Source organism: Meriones unguiculatus (genome assembly GCF_030254825.1).
Source record: "Meriones unguiculatus strain TT.TT164.6M chromosome X unlocalized genomic scaffold, Bangor_MerUng_6.1 ChrX_unordered_Scaffold_30, whole genome shotgun sequence".
Taxonomy (NCBI): Eukaryota; Metazoa; Chordata; class Mammalia; order Rodentia; family Muridae; genus Meriones; species Meriones unguiculatus.
In genome coordinates, this window is record NW_026843706.1 from 3037789 (window position 1) to 3057334 (window position 19546).

The 19546-nt window shown below is 41.0% G+C and overlaps 1 protein-coding gene across 8 annotated transcripts in view; it reads right to left on the reverse strand.

Annotated features, from left to right (window-relative positions):
• Pcyt1b (phosphate cytidylyltransferase 1B, choline) overlaps positions 1-19546 on the reverse strand; it is a 94518-nt gene that overhangs the window by 5839 nt on the left and 69133 nt on the right. For all 8 annotated transcript variants that reach the window (XM_060376741.1, XM_060376739.1, XM_060376742.1 and 5 more), the window contains 4 exons: positions 19319-19470; positions 16993-17071; positions 12076-12218; positions 8927-9115 (listed from right to left, as the gene is read on the reverse strand). In XM_060376741.1, the coding sequence (XP_060232724.1) occupies positions 8927-9115; positions 12076-12218; positions 16993-17071; positions 19319-19470 (563 nt within the window). The remainder of the gene's footprint in view (positions 1-8926; positions 9116-12075; positions 12219-16992; positions 17072-19318; positions 19471-19546) is intronic.

A 19546-nucleotide genomic window follows, 5' to 3' on the forward strand; every position in this document is an offset into this window, starting at 1 on the left:
CAAATAAAACTGTAAACTTCTAAATAATGTGTGTGTACTTCATGACCACCTGGTACCTGAAGAGGTCAGAAGAGGGCTTTGGATCCCCTGGAACTGGAGTTACAGATAGGGATGGCTGTGAGCCACCATGTGGGTGCTGGGTCCTCCGCAAGAGCGACACATGCTCTTAACAATTGAGACACCTCTCCAGTCATGAAAATCAGTTGTGTTTTTTTTACAGAAGACTTAATAACATTAAAAATGCGTTTGAATTTTTGCAATTGTTTTAGGATTGGATGGTCTTCAGGATCTCAGTGTTAGAGAAGAAATGTCTATATTGTGGCTGTGTAACAGAACTACAGTGAGTTCTCCTTTTAGTCTCTCTCTGTGTCTCTCTCCCTCTCCCTCTCTCTCTCTCTCTCTCTCTCTCTCTCTCTCTCTCTCTCTCTCTCTGTGTGTGTGTGTGTGTATTTTATTGGAAATTAAACCCAGAGCCTCACATATGTAAGGCAAGTACTCTACCATTAACCTATAACTGCAGCTTCCCTTATTTTTTGAAACAGGGTTTCTCTGTGTAGCCCTGGCTGTCCTCACTTTGTAGATCAGGCTGGCCTCAAGCTCAGAGCTCAGAGCTCCACCTGCTTCCGCCTCCCAAATGCTGGGATTAAAGGCACGTGCCAATACACCTGTTTTTTGTTTTGTTTTGTTTTGTTTTTTTTTTTGACACAAGGTCTTTCTAATCTACCCACACTGCCCTTGAATTTGTGATCCTCTTGTCCTGCTCTGTCTGGTAGCTGGGATCATAATACTATGCCCCCAGTTCTACCTAGTCATTATCTTCTAGGAGTTCTGTAATGAATACACTCAGCCTCTCATCTGTGCTAGTTCTACATGCGTTCAACTGTGTGGAGACCAAAAATGGCATTTACATTGAACGTGCGCAGAATTTTTTTCCTAGCAATTATTTTCTGGACAATGTAACATAATGCCTAATCCACAGTGTATACACAATATTAGCTATTACAGGTCATCAAGATCATTTAAAATATACAAGGGGATGTGTGTAATTTTTCTGCCAACACTATGCCACTTTTATATAAGGGGCTTGCACTTCCACAGGTTTTGGTATCTGAAGGAAGCACTGGACCAATTCCCAACAAATACAAAGGGATAGCTGCTGCATGTTCCTTTTGCCTTCATAAAACATATTATGATAGGAAGAAAAAACTCAAATAAGTCTAGATAGGGAGCTGGTGTAGGCTTTTTAATAGTGACATAGCAAGGAAAACATTAAGACCTGAAGCACATCATTAACTCTTCCATGCACTCATCTCCCTTCCTAAGCTGTAGTCTATCACTTTTTAGAGCCTAAAGTTTCCTCTGGAAAATATAATAGAGAAACCTTGCTGATCACTGAGATTCTTTCCAGATTGAAAATTCCACCTGTCTACAAATATAGCAATTATTTACCTTCCATTAAGAGCACTGATAATTCTGACAAAAGACAGCCAACCCCCGTGAAATCAAACAGAAAAAAAAAATAGTGCAGTACAACAGCATTACCTGAGATTAAGCCCATTTATGAGACAAAATCAAATGCCAAAAGGATTGGGTAGCCTATTATTAACAGTAACATTAAAAAAAATCCTGAACTTCTAGCAGGCACTTTAAAATATGTGTTTTTATTACTATAATCTTTCAGCATATTTTTAGTGGCAGCCATTAGCCCTCCTGCTGTTAATGGATTGTCAGCATTTCCATTAGAAGCCCACTTTCTAAGAAATCTACATTTTGTCTACTCTAGTTTGAATCAAGCTCATAACTTGAGAATATTCTGTGTAAAGGGATGAAAGAATTTGAATCTTTAATGATAAACAATGGTGTCACACTTGACAACATGTGCTACCCATGCAAAGGCAGGCAGGCCTGCACTTGCAGGTTCCCTGATCTGTTTCTGCTGGTCTTTCCAGGGTGGTTCCACTACAAAGGGGCTGAATTGAATCCAGTCAGGAGACAGTTCGTAATGAGCTTCCTGGGAAGAAAAGCACTTTAGAAATATAACAAATAATGAAGACCATGGCATGACATTTTCAAAGAGAAAAGGTATTTAATTCAATCTTTTATTGTATTAAGAGGTTTCCATTTAGAAAGTTTTCCCCCAAAGAAAATAATCCCGTTTATAGTCCTGTCCACGTGAAAGTAATTTTCTGTTTCCCTCCTACAAAGTTTTCCCTTTTAAGAAGTATTTAACATCTAGTGAGGCAGTGAAAATCTTGACAAATGCCTTTAAAGGCTTTCATGTTTCCTATACATCCTGGTACGTGAGCTAAAATGAAGTAGAAAAAAAAAATCTGGTATGATCTGTTTTGGATGTCTGATAAGGAAGATGAAACCCAAGAAGACAGAAGAGCTGGTGTTTCCAGCCTGATCAGATCAATAACCATCATTATCATTAACATCGACTAACCCTCCGCTGTGGCTGACATGGTCTTGGCCAGGTCTAAGGACATTGTTACAAACCTATTTAATCCTTCTGACAATCCTGGGAGGCAGCTAAACTTTTCCCTTTACATCTGAGGTGTAGAGATGCAGAATTTGCCAAGGTAGGCTGGGACTGGAATGGGCGGCAGCTGGGGCTAATGAGAGTCATGGAGCACTCGACTAGCTCCTGTAAGGCACTGAGTATACCTTTAGAGAAGAAGCTCATAAAAGGAAGCCCTCATGAAACAACAATTACAACAAAAGAACTTGCCCAAGGCCACACAACTAAGAAATGAGTTCAAGCTCCCGTGCAACTCTCCTACAATTAGGCACTTTCAGGGTTAAAGGCTTTTCAGGTTTACTCAAAATTTACTTGAACATTTGCTTAAAGATACATACATATATATGTGTGTATATATATATATATATACACACATACATATATACATACATATATACATATATACACACATACATACATTACATACATATATGTGTATATATGTATATATATATATATATATATGTATATATATATATATATATATATATATATATATCTGACTATCCAAGAGCCTCAAGTGAAAAGGCTGGGAATGTGGCTCACCAGCGCAGCACACGATAGGTTCTGGGCTCAGCCTCCAGCACTGCAAAAAGGAAAATGTTTCCAATGTGAAATCTAGTTCAGACACACAAACTTCATTTTGTATCTCTTTTATCAAAATCAAAATGACCCTAAAAATTAGCAGTGTGCCCAAAGGGAAGATGACCATTTTACAAATAAAAGAGTAAATTCTGGCAAGGATGTGGAGAAAGTCCAACCTTTGTGCACTGTTGGCGGGAATGTCAAACAGTACAGCTGCCGTGGATAATGGTGTGAGAGTCTCTAGAAATGTTCAATGGAGTCACCTGGTCATGTTATGACCAGGAAAACTTGAAGCAGGGACTCAAACAGCTATACACACAATACCAAAAAAATTCACAGCATTACTCACAACTGCCAATAGTGGCAACAACCCCAATATTCATCAACAGAGGAACGGATAAAGGTGAATATAGTGTTACATGGGAATATTCCTCAGTTTTTAAAAGCTACTGCAACATTGATCCATGCTACAATATGGGTGAACTTTTAATATATGAAGTATAATAACTCAGAAGCAAAGACATGAGGACAAATACTCTGTGGTTCAACTTTTATGGGGTACCTGGAGTAATCAATCAAATCCAGAGAGAAGGGAGAGTGTTTTTCAGCATCTTGTACGTAGGAAGTTTGTGTTTAAAAGGTGCAGTATCTATTTGACATGCGGAAACATTCTGGACATGGATGGTGGTGATGCTTACATGTTGATGTGAATGCACTTACCGCCACTGTTTGCTTGAACATGGTTAAAATGGGGCTGGCAGTGTAGCTCAGTGGTAGAGCACTTTAGCATGCATGAGGCCTTGGTTTTGATATGCAGGCCTGAGAATAAGACATTAAGATGACAAAATTCATGATATATATGAGCACATATGCCACGGTTTTAAAATAGTAGTGGATCCTGCATTATGTAAATTCCCTACCCCCAAATCAGCTCCACAATCTTGTTAAAAAACAAACAAGCAACGTAATTGCATGTAATAACTGGCGCAGGTCTTTTTGGTTGGCCTCTTTGGTCCGAGGCAAGAGGATAAATGTGGTCTAAGCGTGGTAAACATGGTCTAAGATGAACTAAAAATTTGCATTGGACTTAAGATCCTCGCCATCAGGTGTTAAAGAAAGGGGTTCGTGTTTGGTAAAAGGAAATTGACTCATTTCATTCTAAGCAGGAGAGAATCTTATTTTCAGAGTCAATAAAGGAATGTAGTGGCAGATCATTTAAAATGATATCGCTCGTAACACTAGCCTATGTTTGAGGTGCTAATATTTAAATAGACTGTTTCTGCTCTGTGACTTCAGATGCTTCATACAAAAGTAATGGAGCTGCTTTAAGGAGACCATAAACCCAAAGCAAAACCTGCATACAGGCTGAACTTCCCTTTACCCAAAATCCTTCCCTAACTGCCATTTTGGAGACAAACAGCATCACCCATAACAGAAGCAACAGAGCTTCAAAGTTAAGCTCATGTAGAGCTCCTGTTTGGAAGCAATGTGTCATTTAGCAATAATGCTCACAAGGAAAGATAATGCTGAGTCTTTTTCTGAAAGGTGTTACTGTTTGGACCATCCACCCAGGAGCCAGGGCATTAAAGGTTGTTCCTACGCACCACTCTATTGGGAGGATGGGCCAGAAACTCTAAAAGAGAGGCCAAATAAGGAGTCCTCATCATTGTGGGTAAACCCTGCCGCCTTTTCTCTCCCCTTAGGTCCCACAAGGTGAACGGGTTCTTTTACCATGATAGACTACCCTAATCACAAGCCCCAAAGCAACAGAGCTAAAAGCCTCCCAAACAGTGAACCCAAAGAATTTCAACCTCCATATTCCTCTCTCTTTCTTGTTCTTTCTCCCATAGAGAAAGCTTTATCTACTACATACATCCTAAGAATGTATACATACTGTTCGTGTTAAAGATAACTAAACCACTACCATGTGTTAAAACTGAGGTTAAAACTTTTTTGTAATTTGTTATTAATCTTAAGATGTTCGTGTTAATTAAATTAATTTCACTTCAGTAGTACATGAAATAAACTTGTCTTCTTAAGTAGTCACAATAATGTAAACAGATATTAACACCAAAGGCTTCTCTTTGACATTGGGTTGGGTTATGGGCCACCTTCTGAGTTGACTCAAGACAACTTAGAAGAATCAATTAATAGTAGTTAAATAAAGTGATGCGAGTTTTAAGAAAATGATGGTTTGGGCCCTGATATCCCACCACTCAGACTGCGGAAGCTGGAACTGGAAAATCTATTATAGCAGTTAAGAAATACATAAGTTGCTGGCTTCAAATTCTTGAAAGTCATTGCGGTAGACATCCTCTAAGAGAGCCTCCTAGGGCCCCATTCTGCCATTTTACAGCATTATGTAGTGTCCTCCCACAGTAGATAAGGAGCAAACTCAAATATCCCTTGGGTCCATCTCAGCAGCATAAATGAGTCAGGTTGGGGAAGGCAGAGGAAGCAGGGAAAATGATAAGGCCATGGGGAGCTAGCAAGTCAAAGTCTTCCTAAACGAAATATAAACACCAAGAAAACCAAGTCAGTCTATTTTTGTTGTGGCTGTCTTTTGAGACAGGTTCTCACTCTGCAGCCATCTTGCAGCCCAGACTGCCCTGGACCTCACATAGCACAGGCTGGCTTAGAATTCATTGTAAAGTTCTGTCTATTGCATTTGATCCACCAAACCATAAGCACAGGCAAAGGAAGAGTGTATGTGGAGAAGTTAGGCCTCACCATATCCATTGCAGACGCGAGGAAGGTCTGCAAACAGGGGTTGTTTGTAATCTGTTCCTTCACACACTCACTCAGCCAGGGAGCATTTGTGCGGAGTACCCATTGTAACCTGCATCTGAAGCTGCATTCCAATCCCGCCTAGCCAATTCTGGACCTTCAGTCTTTCTATTTTGTGCCTTTCTAAGTCTGTGTTATTTGACTCAGTACTCTACTTGCAGGTAATACAGATCCCCTGTTTTAAGAAATGAGTTCCAGTCGCAAATCCACAAATAAAGAATTATTATAATAATAGCATATTCATGAAAAGCAAATTACTTATCTTGGCGTTTAACATCCTTGTAACTATTCCTGTACTTTTAATGTCAACAGAAAAAAAAATTAATGTCTAAGTCTGGCTGATACAGTAAATTAATGTTAATAACAGTTTTGACACTAATAGCAAGTTTTTAAAAGAAAAACCTCCAGTCTCTATGCTGGGTTTCATGTCTTAAAAATCACCTCCACTCGCTGTCATCAGACTCCTAAGAACAATTCCAGCTACTCTTTTGCCTTTGCTGGGAGCCTTAAAAGACTAGGGGTATAAAATTTCTATGACATGATATCCTTTCCCTGCCTTTGCTCACCCCAGGTGAAGAAAACATCCACCCAGCGAGTTACAGTCTCAGGGCTTCTGGCAGAGTCACATTTCTGAATTGCAGTAACCAAATGAGCTTCTCTATGGCTCCATTAAAAACCATTTGCTATTTCTTCAGAGCAAGAGAATTGGGAAAATGCAAAGTACTAAGGAATACACTGGATGAAAAGGGCAAGTCCATACTTTATATATGGAAGATCAGAGAACACTTTGCGTTCTTCCATAACACTTTGTATAGACAAGAATGTTAATAAATGGACCATGAATTAAATCATGTGAACTGAAAATTAACAGAAAAGTGAAAAGGAGCCCAGAATCTGTTTCTGCTCTCTTCCCGGTGCTCGCTGGAAGTTCTTTCATGGCTCAATTAGCCCTTCCTTTGCAAACTGAGCCCACAGTTAGAAAACATGGTTGGCTTATAACACTGTCTATAACACATTAGAATCCACTGGGCTTAAAGCACCGCTCCCAGCTCTCCAAAAAGTGGTTTTTTTTTTCTATACTAATTGAGTGTTTTACTTTTGATAATGCTATAACAAATGAGTTCAAATAAGCAGTGGCAGTAGTGACAACCCAACAATAAAATAATTAAGTAGAAGTGGATTTCCTTAGAGACTTCTCATATCATAAAAGCCAATCTTGGCTATTTAAGACTAAGGGGATCAAATGGAATAATTTCTCTCTGATTTCAAAAGGACAGTTTGGGGCTAGAAAGCCCCAGCGACATTTCTCATCTCTCCACACTTAGATCTGCGGTTATAGCTGTGTACAGGATGGCTGGCTTGTTATGCGAGTGCCAGAACCCAAACTCCGGTCCTCATGCTTATGCAGCAAGCACTCCTCTGTGCTAAGACACGAGGGTTACGTGGGCTTTCTGGAGTTCATCTTAACCAAGGGAAGCGGAGCACTATGTTTAGGGAGAAAGCCTGGCTCAAAGGAATAGGCAGTTGGGGGAGTGACAAAGGAGGACACGTAACACCTTCTGCTGTTCTCTGCACACAGATATCCATGTCCCACACATGTACACCCAGATATGAAAACATGCATAGCATTTCTTAAAAAAAAAAAAGGAAAGTCAATTTAAAGATATCTATTTCACAAAACCCTTATCAACTCTTTTAATAGTATTGGTTATTTAATTCATGGAAGGCATGTACTATTGTGGCTTCCAGACTTTTCCTTTTCTACCATTATCAAACAACAATTGTCTACAAAATTTAGGTGAGGAAAAAAATATGCCTTTGCTTTCTTGGCTCATGGTTTTAGTCCCTTAAGAGGTTTGGGACCTATACCAACAACTACATGTGAAAGGGGAGGGGATGGAAAATCAAGGTTTGATTGGTACAGCTACAAGGCAAAATTCTGCTGCTTCTCTTTCTCTTTACCAGTGACAGAGTTCCTTGACAACACAAGGTGCTGGAGCAGCTCAGGTTTCTTTGCATTCTCCTTTGTGCAGCACTGGGCCCCATGCACAGGATCCACTGCTTACTCCATTAGAGCCAATGGGATTACCCCCCCCCCCCCCACACACACACAAGGAGACCTGTAAGATCAGGACTGTTAACATAGAGGATGAGAACACGGGGAGAGTCGCTAGACCCTCATCCAGGATTTCCAGCCGTTACCTCTTGCATCCTCTGCCAACTGTAATTCTGTCCGCGTTGCCTGTGGCCTTGAGAGCTGCTAGAATATGTAAAGTAGGGAAGGCTAACTGAAAGGGAACTCTACCTGTTCAGCTATAGGAATGTTGTCATCCATTCTGTGCTGAGACTTTTGCTGAACTACATGTTTTGAAGTCATTCACATAACGATTAGTAACCCCTTACTCGTACTTGTGTAAGTCTAACAATAAAATCCTTGACAATAAAGTCAAGCTAGAATGAAGTGGAATCATTACTTTGGTTCTGTCACTGGTACTCTATAATGGGCGAATAGATGTTTGTTCATGTCCCTCTAGGTCAAAATAGTGCAACACCTCACCAAACCCTTGTTCCCCTACTGGGTTATCTCATCCAAATTTAATGTGAGGGGAGATGCTCAATCTTATTGCAACTTGACATGCCATGTCTGATTGATATCCCTGGGAAGCATGTCCTTTCATGAAGGGAAATAGAGGAGGAGTGGCTAGGAGGAGGGGAGCAGGGAGGGCAGAGGAGAAGATGAAGTGGAAAATGCAGTTGGGATGTAACATATGAGCAAAGAATAAATTTAAAAAAAAATAAATTTTTTTTCCAAGTTCTGGAAACAGGAACAGAGAAGATCCCCACTTTGTGTGCCATTTGGTACCGTTCTGAGGGATGAATCAGTAATTGAATAAGGACGTGGACTTGGAGTGACTTGGGATGATGTCCAAACAAAGGCTACTAGATAAGGGATATCTTGGAAAAGTAACACCACGAAATGAATTTAAGCTGAAAATGCCTGCCATTGCAATGCCAGTTGAAATAGCTACATACCCATGCGCCATCTGGCCCAAACAGTTCCAGGAAGTTGCCAATGAATTCTCTTGATTTTTCTTCCCACTTTTGAATTAGGTCGTGACTCTTTTCTTCTACTCTGTTAACAAATTCCTTTGATCTTTCCTCCACATTCTTGACCTTTTCTTTCATCTTGTCCACCTGGTTCTGAAAACGGTACTTCTTCTCCTGGTTAAAATTGACAAGAAAAAGAAATAGATTGATTCAGGAGGGCATCAGAGAGGTTCGTCTGTGTTAGTTTTTTTTATACCAACTTGGGTTTGCTCCTAATGTAAAGAGTTATATATATTTAAAGGGCATGTGTCTGATGGGGGGGGGCTGTGTCTTACACATCAATTTCTTTGAATATATAAAGGGAAGTACAAATGTGCTATGTTCAACCTTTTCAACACCTATGAGTCAAAATCATTTGAGAAAAAAAAATGGAAAACACACAAAGCTCCCTTTTATTGAGCAAATACCCCCACTTTTCTGGAACTTAGATCAAAAGATTCATTGTCCACAGAATGGCTGCTCAAAGTCTGCCTGAAAATTTTGTTTTACTGAGGTAGTGTTAAAACCAATACAGTTTATATTAAGTTTTCCACTGACTGGGCTTGGTACCCATGTCTCATGTCATTGTTAATTTTTCACGAGGGTAATTAAACTACATTGGTCTCCCTGGACTTAAAAAAAGCTTTTATTTTGATTGCTTATCTGGATTTCTTTATATGATGATGTTGTCTATCTTTGTTCCAGGAAGTGGTATTGTAATGGGCAAATCACTAGTCACTACTAAGCCTAAGTTTTCTTATCAATAAGGTGGGGGTGATAATCATGCCCTACCTCACAGGGTTGTTATGACAATCAGGTAAGGTCATGTATGCAAATGTATGACTCAAAGCCTGGCATTTGCTCCACATGTGTTAGGTATGTTGTTACAAAGCACCACAGACATTTATCTGCATTACCTAATAAACACGTTATCAAAACAATGAAAATATCACACAGAGGGCCTTTTCTTTTGAAATCTTAGTATTTTTTCTAAAGGAGTCATAGGATATATTCTTTTCCTTGACTGTGTGGAATCAAGCTCATTTTGTACTTTAGAATTTTGTAAAATGCCTCAAATATTAGAAAACTAGGTCAAGAGTCCCTCATTTAGACATTCCAAAACCATAGTGCAGCCTCAGGGTGGGCTTGGATATGAGCTGTGTGTGTTACTGCTGAGCTCTATAATCGTACATGTGTGCTACAGGAAGTCACTCTGTCTTCTAGCATTTACAGTGTGGTCTGAGGTAAGCTGTTTAATGTGCTAGGCCTCTGTTTTCTCGCCTATAAGTTGGATAGTGTCATCACACACACCCCAGTAGGCTTATCACAAGTATTAAATGCAATAATGCAGTCAAAACACTTAGATGGGTATCTGGTTGGCTCCAGATAAGTGTTAGCTGTAGTCTTTATATCCTGTTCATCCACATTTGGTTCAGCACTGGAAATGGCTATTTTGTTTAGTACTCAGTGACAGCACATAACAGTAGAGTGAGTTCTGGGTTGGGAGTCAAAAGATTTGACTCTGCCGCTACCTCCACCTCTCCCACACCCTCCCTTGGTCTTGTCTACTCTCTGGGCTCCGTTTACCTTATCTCAAAGTCAAGGGACATGGATTGGATGACTGGTCCTCATCAGGTCTCTGCCACTTCTAAGGTTCTGTGATTCATTTACACGCCCATCCAACACATTCAATTTTTTTTTCTCGAGGCTGCAGCCAGGCTTGTTGTCAGAGAAAGGCAGTAAGCACACCCCCACTGTCCTCACGGTTCCCTGAGCTAAGTGGCTTATCTAAAGACCATTTAAAGAGAGTGAGCAATAACTTTTGGAAATGGCTTGCTATGCTTGGATGGTTGACTGAATTCAATTTAAAAGAACAGACAGTTTAATTTATTGAAATAACCAGGACTTTATTCTCTCTAAGATACCAAATCATCATGTTGGCTGAATTATTTTCAGCCATGTGTTCGGGTGCCACTCGAACCCAGCATTTTCCATTTTGTTCCCTGGCTTGTACGAAGCTGGAGAGGCCTGAATCCCAACACTTCCTGCTTTATCAGGACAATGAATAATCACTGACTTAAAATTAATGAGCCCCTCCTATTTTGAAGGTACCAATGATCAGTTGTGTAAGATGCTAGATAATTAAAGCTGCACATAATTATAAATGCCTACTTTTGTAGACAAATCAGCCTTTGAAAATACAGTATCTATTTGGGGGGCCGGAATTCTATAGTATGCACACAAAGTGTTTGTTTGGATCAAAATCATGGGCTCCTTGGAAGCCTGGTAACCCCAGTTGTCCATACTCACTAACATCGCCCCCAACCATCCGGCTACTCTCTTTGCCTTGTAACAGCTTGTTTTGCTTGTTTTAAAGATTGTTTTAACAGTGCTCTATTATTAAACTAACAGCAGCTCTGTGGGAACAATAAGGTAGAAACACAAAAGGAAGCCAAAGGCTTCAGGCTTTATTTAAGCAGCTGTAATTTCTCTGGACAATAAAAAAACGGCTGTTAAGGTTTCTAATGAGAGTCTGTAAGGCTTTAATAAAATGAAAATTGTAAAACGTTAAAACAAGAAAGCATTTTCTCTGGGTTTAGTATCTCATTGCTTCCGCCCACCTTCCTTTCCTTTGAGAAGATGACACTTGCCTTTCCCAAAGAGCAGATGTTCCAGAAATCCTTTGCCACCTCTGAAAACTAAAAAAGGGGTTTGAGGGCAGGGGAGGGAAGCGAGGAAGCACCATTATAAAATGCGAAGCTGCCTATGCTCCTTGGTTGCCTCACGTTACTTTGGACACTGTCTCCTCATTTGTAAATATATACATCATTACCGACCTAGGTGAGGTGGTGCAGGCCTGTAAACCCAGCACTTGGGAAACTATAGTGGGAGGGTGACAATTTTGAGGCCAGCCTGGGCAATACAAGGCAGCCCTCTGGACAACTAAAGCACACCACTGGGTTTTTAATGTGGATTAAACGAAACAATGGTGAAAATCATTACAAATCACTAAGAGCACAACACAGTGCAAAGTAAACTACAGTCATGACGGTGTAATGTGGTAGCTCTCAGGGTGCATGGGGAGACACACTTACATTTATAAAACTGACATTCAGTTCCTTGGCTGTGTACCCTCTCTGGAGGTTGCGCCGGGCATATACATCATAGTCTCGGACAATTCTGGTAATGATGTCTGATGTTGAGATGCCTTCTGTTCTTTGTGTCGGAACAAACATGCCTGCCCAAGTAAGAATAAAAAAATAAAGGTGAGATTATCTCAGTCGGCCTATTTTCCTTTAATGATCTTTTTTTTTTTGTGGGACAAAACTGGAGCTTCTGGGTAGTCTAGGAAGACTTTCTTTTCTGGCCCCAGTTGACTCTTCCAGCCTCAGTACTATACACTTCTTTTACCATAACACTGTGTAGCCATCACCCCAGGTTCAGCCCAGGAGACACCATCTACTCACATTTACTGGCTCCTGACATTTACTCATGCTCAACTCTTCCTTTCTATCATGGGTACCCATTTCCTACCTCCATCATCCACAGAGTTCTTCCTCACCCTCAATGGTCTATCATCAAGGTAAAGACCTCTTTGAAGTCTTTACTGATGTCAACAAGAGGACCCACAGCATTTTGGATATAAAGATATCTTCAGTTAATAAAACCAAATGTCTGATTCCCTTCAATGCACAGTAATAGACACTTATTTGTGTGGTCTTTATATTTTTAAATTTATTGTTTAAAAAAATAGAAATGAACATTGTCTTGCACTGTCCACATCCAGTCAATTTGTAATAACCAACCTGCTCCTCAAATGCTCCCCTAATTCAACCACTTTCCTCTGTCTTTAGCTGAACCTAAACCACCTTGTTCAAAGGTTACATCCAGAGCCTCAAAAATCAGTCCTTAGTGATGTCATAGCATGTGTGCTTGCATTCGTGTGGACATGCATGTGTGAGTGTTTTCATGCCCATGAATGTAGGTGCCCAGGAAGGCCAAAAGAAGGTATCAGATCCTGGAGCTGCAATTACAAGCAGTTATGAGCTGACTGAGATGGATGATAGGAACGGCAACCAGGTCCTTTGTAAGAACAGAATGTACTCTTTAACCATCGAGCCATCGCTCCAGCTCCAGTGAAGTCATTTTGTCCACTTTAACATACACTGCAAGATCCACAGAGTCATCCTTGCAAATGCGAGTCACGTGCCTGCTCATTCCTCTTCATCGACTTTCCACTGTGTTTAGAGCAAAGCCTTGAACTTGGCTCTGCCACAGCTTGTACAGTCTCCTTCCTGAGCTTCCTCCTAGCCTCTCCTCCTCACTCTCAGCCAAGGCTCTTATACTGCACAAGGTCTTGCTTATAGTCCGTGAAGCTGGGTCTGTACCTAGCAACGCTGGGCTTTTTCAGTGTCCTAAAACTATTGGCTCTCCTCTATATCTGTCACAGTCTCTGCTTAACACCTGTCAACCTGCTGGGTTTCAGGTTTAGTATCAAGAAAATGAAGTCTCAATTCCCAAAGCAGCTCCTTCTGTTTGCCGGCCCCACTGCTCTTTTCTCTCAAATATTGTAAAGTCTTTGGTGGAACCGTTCCATTGGCAATTTTTTTTCTTGCCTATGATCTGCATGAGGGACAAGACCACACCCTTCTTGATTTCTCCTAGAGTCTCGACATCAGGTGACAGGCAGGCTCTATCAGAAAATTTGTTGAATAAATAACAGGATGAATATTGATGCTCAACACCCTTGCAAATCCAAGCCTCTCAGAATTTTCTGCCTTGCTGCCCCTAGGTGTCCCTTTGGGACCTTTAAAAGTGTCACGTGCGTATTCACAGTTTCAGCAGCAGGGTGGTACTGCAGATCTTAAAGATGGAGCATCTGACTGTGATCCATGGCTCCGAGGACAGAGTTGGGGGTTGGCCACTAGATCTGAAACCTTTGTGTTCTTCTAGAAGGGTGAAACCACACAGAAATACCAAATGGAAAGCAGGAAAGGCAAACATATATAGATATGAAGAGAATGCCAACCAAGTACAGAAGGAGGGCTTTTGTAGGTGGTGGGTCCCTGTGTGAGCCCAAGACAGCTAGTCTGGGACAGAACACTCACCTTAATTGGAACAGTTGAAAACTTTCTGGTGGAAAAATTCATCCCATCTTGCTTCAGGATTGATGACATATGAAGGTTCTTTAGTTACTAATTGATTGTGGCAAGTCACTTGGACACAGGGGGCATGAGCCTGCCCTGTCTGAAGTCAGAGACTGTGGCTAAATAACTGAAAGCAGATTTGGGGTTGGGGGGATTTGCTTTGGCTGCTTGAGAGGTAGGTCTCTGAAAGAAGCCAAGCCCTCTGCTGACATAATGAGGCACCCAGCTTCCTCCAAATCCTAATTATTGCTCTGCTAAAAATATTCAGTAATGAGCATGATCAGAGAACCTTTTTTATCATGCTTTTCAGAATTGCAGCATTTGGTTATGGAGCTATTTTAAGAAGCAGCAAAGCACATGTTAATAAAGCAACTTTCAACAGTAGTAGGCACTATCAGAATGATAATGAGTAATGTGGACCTTACAGTCTATCTCAGCTCAGCTCCATCTTTCCTAGAGGATTTTGACACTCAGTTCTGACAGATCACAATGTTGTGCAGCTTAATTTATACTTGTGATATCTCTTGCTATTTAAAGTGATATATTTTTTTCTCTTTCCAAATAAACCATGGAGCTTAAAAGCTTCACGTGGGAGCTCAGGTCATGACTGAGACTCTTCTACAGGGACCACTCTATGGCTGTCTCTATATACATCCCAACTAGATCCTTATAATGACTCTTCTTCCTAGTGAGGAATCAGTGGAGCAGATTCATGGATCATTAAGGAAGGCTCTCTGTATAAAAGAAGGCACACACCCTTAGTCTTAGGCCTACACTACCAGGGAAAAGAAAATGCCACCAGATTGTTTGTTGTAGAAAGTAAATTGTGGTAAAGGGTCTCATGGGTAAGTTGCTCATGTTCCAATGCATGGCCCCATAGGCAGCACTCATTGGACTCAGTGGATTATATTTTTTTTTAAGATTATTTATATATTATTTATGCAGTGCTCTGCCTGTATGTATGCCTGTAGGCCAGAAGAGGGCACCAGATCATATTATAGATAGTTATGAGCCACTATGTGGTTGCTGGAAATTGAACTCAGGACCTTTGGAAGAACAGACAGTGCTCTTAACCCCTGATCCATCTCTCCAGCCCCAGATTATATTTTTAAAGAAGAAGAAGGCATGAAAGTAGAAGGTGAAAGTATTAGGAGGCTTTCAAAGGCTATGGAGAGAATTTGGGTTGGCCATGATCAAGTTCTATTGAATACATGTATAAAGCTCTCAAGGAACATTTTTTAAAAAACCTATATTTTAAAAAAGAGGTTCATTATGGGGGGCTGGAGAGATGGCTCAGAGGTTAAGAGCACTGACCGCTCTTCCGAAGGTCCTGAGTTCAATTCCCAGCAACCACATGGTGGCTCCCAGCCATCTATATTGAGTTCTGGTGCATAATAAGATCTGGTGTATATATAATAAATAAATAAAATCTTAAAAAAAAAAGAGGTTCATTATGACCTCCCCCTGATGGGGAACAGCCTTACCAGGCCACAGAGGAAGATAATACAGCCACTCATGATGAGACCTGATAGACTAGAGTCTAATAGAAGGGGAGGAGGACCTCCCTTATCATTGGACTAGGGGAGGGGCATAGGGGGAGAAGAGGGAAGAAGGGTGGGACTAGGAGGAGATGAGAGAGGGGGCCATAGCCAGGATACAAAGTGAATATATTATAATAAATAAATAAATAAGTTCACACACATATACAAGATAATAACACAGAAAAATAACTCTTGAAAGAGACCTACAACTCCCTTGCCCTTGAATTTGGTTGGCCTCAGTGACTTGCTTATACTTAAAAAGTCATCTAAATAATGGTATGTGACTTCCAACACTAGGTCACAGGAATCCTTATGGCATCTGTTAAATTTGCTTGCTCTCTAGACAGTTGGTCCCAGCCTTCATGCTGTGAGAAGCCCAGGCGACATGGACATAATCTATTGGTGCCCCAGTGACAAATACACCTGAGCTCCCAGCTTACAGCTAACAACCAAAGCTAGCCATTAAGTATATAATAGCAGAACCCCAAGCCTTCAGAGGCCTGGAGCGCCCATCAGCATCTAACTATAACAATTTAAAAGAGTTAAGCAAAAACTCTTAGTCTATGGTAGAATGCTTGCCTAGCATATGGGAAGCTCTATGTTCAATCCATAGTGCTACGTTCAAAACAAAACAACAACAACAAAACACAGGCATGGTGGCATATGTCATGCCTTTAATCCCAGCCTTTGGGAAGCAAGGACAGGGCATCTCTGTTGAGTTCCAGCCAAAGGTACATAATGATTTCTAGGCCAGTCAGAGCTACAGAGTAAAAGTATGTTGCCAAACAAAACAAAACACAAAACACAGAAAAACCCTACCAGATATATGCCCAAGGTAACTAAGAACTCTTGAGCAATTCAGTTAACTTTGGGGTTTCTTAGCTGGATCCTAATTCCTGATCTACCCCTATGCTGCAGTTTTTAGGGAAGGAAGAGTTGGCTTACAACGCAGACCTTATGAAGGTATTTGTCCTCCATGCTACAATCCATTATGATGTAACTCACACACCAAGCAGGTTTTTTTCTCATTCTCCTCTGCACAGTGTTCACAGCCTCTCTGCTGCACCAAACTGGAAAATTTGGAAATCTGTAAGATTCCTTTTCTTTGAACTCCTTAAAAGCAAGGTTGGGACTGAAAAGTGGAAGGCCCCCAGTTCTTCCCCAGTTCTCTTGCACTCTAAGGGAGCTCTTGCAAAGAGGATGATACAGAAATGGCTGCTGGGAAAGTGACTTTTCCAACCTTCAGGATATACGTGCTGCAGACCTATAGCAGCTATCATCTTATGCTTGGTTGTGTGGTGTGGTAGACAGGGAAATGCCTCACCTGCTTCCTTTATATGCTTATAAACATCATCAGAACCAGCAGAGGAATATGGAATGTCATCGTGAGCCACAAAGTCAATCTATTGAAGAAAGAGAAAAAAAGAACATTACCACACTGGCATTGAGGAGGGGCAGGTTTACAGATTTGAAAGGAACTGGTGATTCCTCCCCTCTCCAGCCCAGTGCCTTTTAAAATAAAGCAGTTGTAGAATGTGATGTTGTAGGCATAACAGCCATTAACCCTCTTCATCAGAGCAGCTGTGACTATTTGCAAGAGCCCCTCATGATCAGCCTCAAAGAAGAAGGCCCTGTCATCTGGGTTATGACACTAACTCATCCGAGCTTCCTCTACAAGCTGTCAAGTGGGCTGTCCTCCTGGGATAGTTAGCCTTTATTGCCAACCTGATGAGACGTAGACTCACCACGGAAACACATCTCTGGGCGTGTCCGAGGGTGAGTCTTTAGCTTAGGCTAAGTGCGTGGGAAGAACAACCCTGAATGTAGGTGGTACCACGCTATGGGCTTGGCTCCTGGACCAAGTAAAAAGGAGGAAGTAAGCTGAGCACCAGCTCTCGTTGTTCTCAGCTTCCATAACTCTGGAGATCATGTGATCAGCTACCTCTAGCTTGTGCTTCCACACACAAAATGAGCCCTCCCATCCTTCCTCGAGTTGCTTTGGTGAGGTATTTTGTCACAACAGTGAGGCAAGTCACTACTAGGCCTTCTTGAACACTTTTCTTCTGATCTCCATACCTGCCAATCTTTGCCCCTGTTTCCTACTGTACCAGGTAAACATTCTTACACACCTTTTAAAGCACTTTACACTGAGCCTTAATTGCCCTTCAAGACTACTTAGATGAGTAGTTTGATTTTCCAGGGTATCATTCCTACCCACCCACTTACAAAGTATAAAATTCATAAACTGGATTCCTCAGCCTTAATACCGATGACAACAGGGGCTAGATAATTTTGGGGTGTGTGTGCATGGGTGTCCTGTGCGTTGGAAGACACCGAGCAGCATCTCACACTTAACACCCACTAGCTATCAGTGGCAGCCCCTAGCTACAACAACCATAATGCTTCCAGGCATTGTCCTTTGTGGTGCAAATTCAAGGAGGAATTGCTGGGTTAAAATGATATGTAACGGTGCTTAAAAATAGAAAGTAGTACATAGTGAGTGTTCGATATATATTTTATTGTTGTTGTTGTTGTTAATTCTATCCTCTGTACTTAAGCTTAGTTCTTCCTCTTTAATGCATAATAATAATAACTCAGGGTAGCCATGACACTGAACTCATTTTATATAATAGCAAAGTCCTTAGCACAGTGCTGGGCATATGGTAAATAATAAGTAGCAGTCATCATTGTCATTATTAGTATCCTCTAAAAAGCCTGCCGTATGTTGAATATACAATATATGCTAAGTAAAAAAAAAAAAAAGTATGATTACTGGTAGTAAATCATATTGTAGTTTTTCCTCTTTTCATTCTCACCAGGAAATTGTCTCCTCTGCTATTACCCATGCACATTTATCAGTGTTCTCTATTCTCTTCTGCATTGCGAATTTAAAAATAGAAAAGAAAATTCTTAGAACAGCTTAATCTTATTTTTTTGTACTGCCTATAAAAGGAAAGACTAGCTCCTAGAATGGGGCTGGTGGGGAGATACAAAGAACATAATTTGATGCAGATCAAAAGAATGTCTAATGTTTTCAACTAATAAAAGTCTTATGTCAGGAGGAATCTCAGAGTCACAAAAATCATAGATATAAAGGTTTTTTTTTTCCCTTAGAGCCTCACCCCTGACCTTCCAAAGAAGATGTGTGTTCATTTGTTTCATGTCTAAGGATGCCCATGAGTCTTTGAGCACCAACAGTGATGCTGGTGACAGCAGTAACAATGACATCCTTGGAGCTCCTGCTGTAGGACAACCAGTTTTCCAAGTTTTTGACTTGGATTCTTTCATAAGCTCCATGGAATGGTCCTATAATGGTCCCACAAAGGAGAGAGCAGTATCATTCAATTTTATAGATGAAGTGACTGAGTAGAGTATGGTTAAGAATCTTCTTGATGGTTCTCTAGGTAGAAGAAGAGAGAGACAGCATCTGGACCTGGCTAGCCCAGCTCTAGTACCTGCACTCAAAGCAAGAAGATAGCAGTCCTTAATTTTGAGCGAAAGGGAGGTGTTACATCATGTGATGCCACATGTCAGCCCCTAAAGCTTGCTCTTTTGGAAACCGGAAGAGTCTTTCAGTTTCCTGCAGTCTCAGCTACAAAGCCCTAGTCCCTCATCCTGTCACAGGGAGAATGTGGGGGAAGGAGAGGTACCTTGTGTTTTTCCAGAAACTCTGGTGTGAGAGTCCATGGGGCATCTCTGATGACTTCGTCCACATAGCGACAGTGTCTGAGAGCTTCATATCGTTCTGCCTCATTCATCACAGTAAAACCTTTGAATTTGTGAGTAAGGTCGTCACTGCAAACTTAAACAGGCAAAAGTATTAAATATTGCTACCACCCACCCTGTGGTAGACTTGGCTTCTTCAGCAAGATGAATGG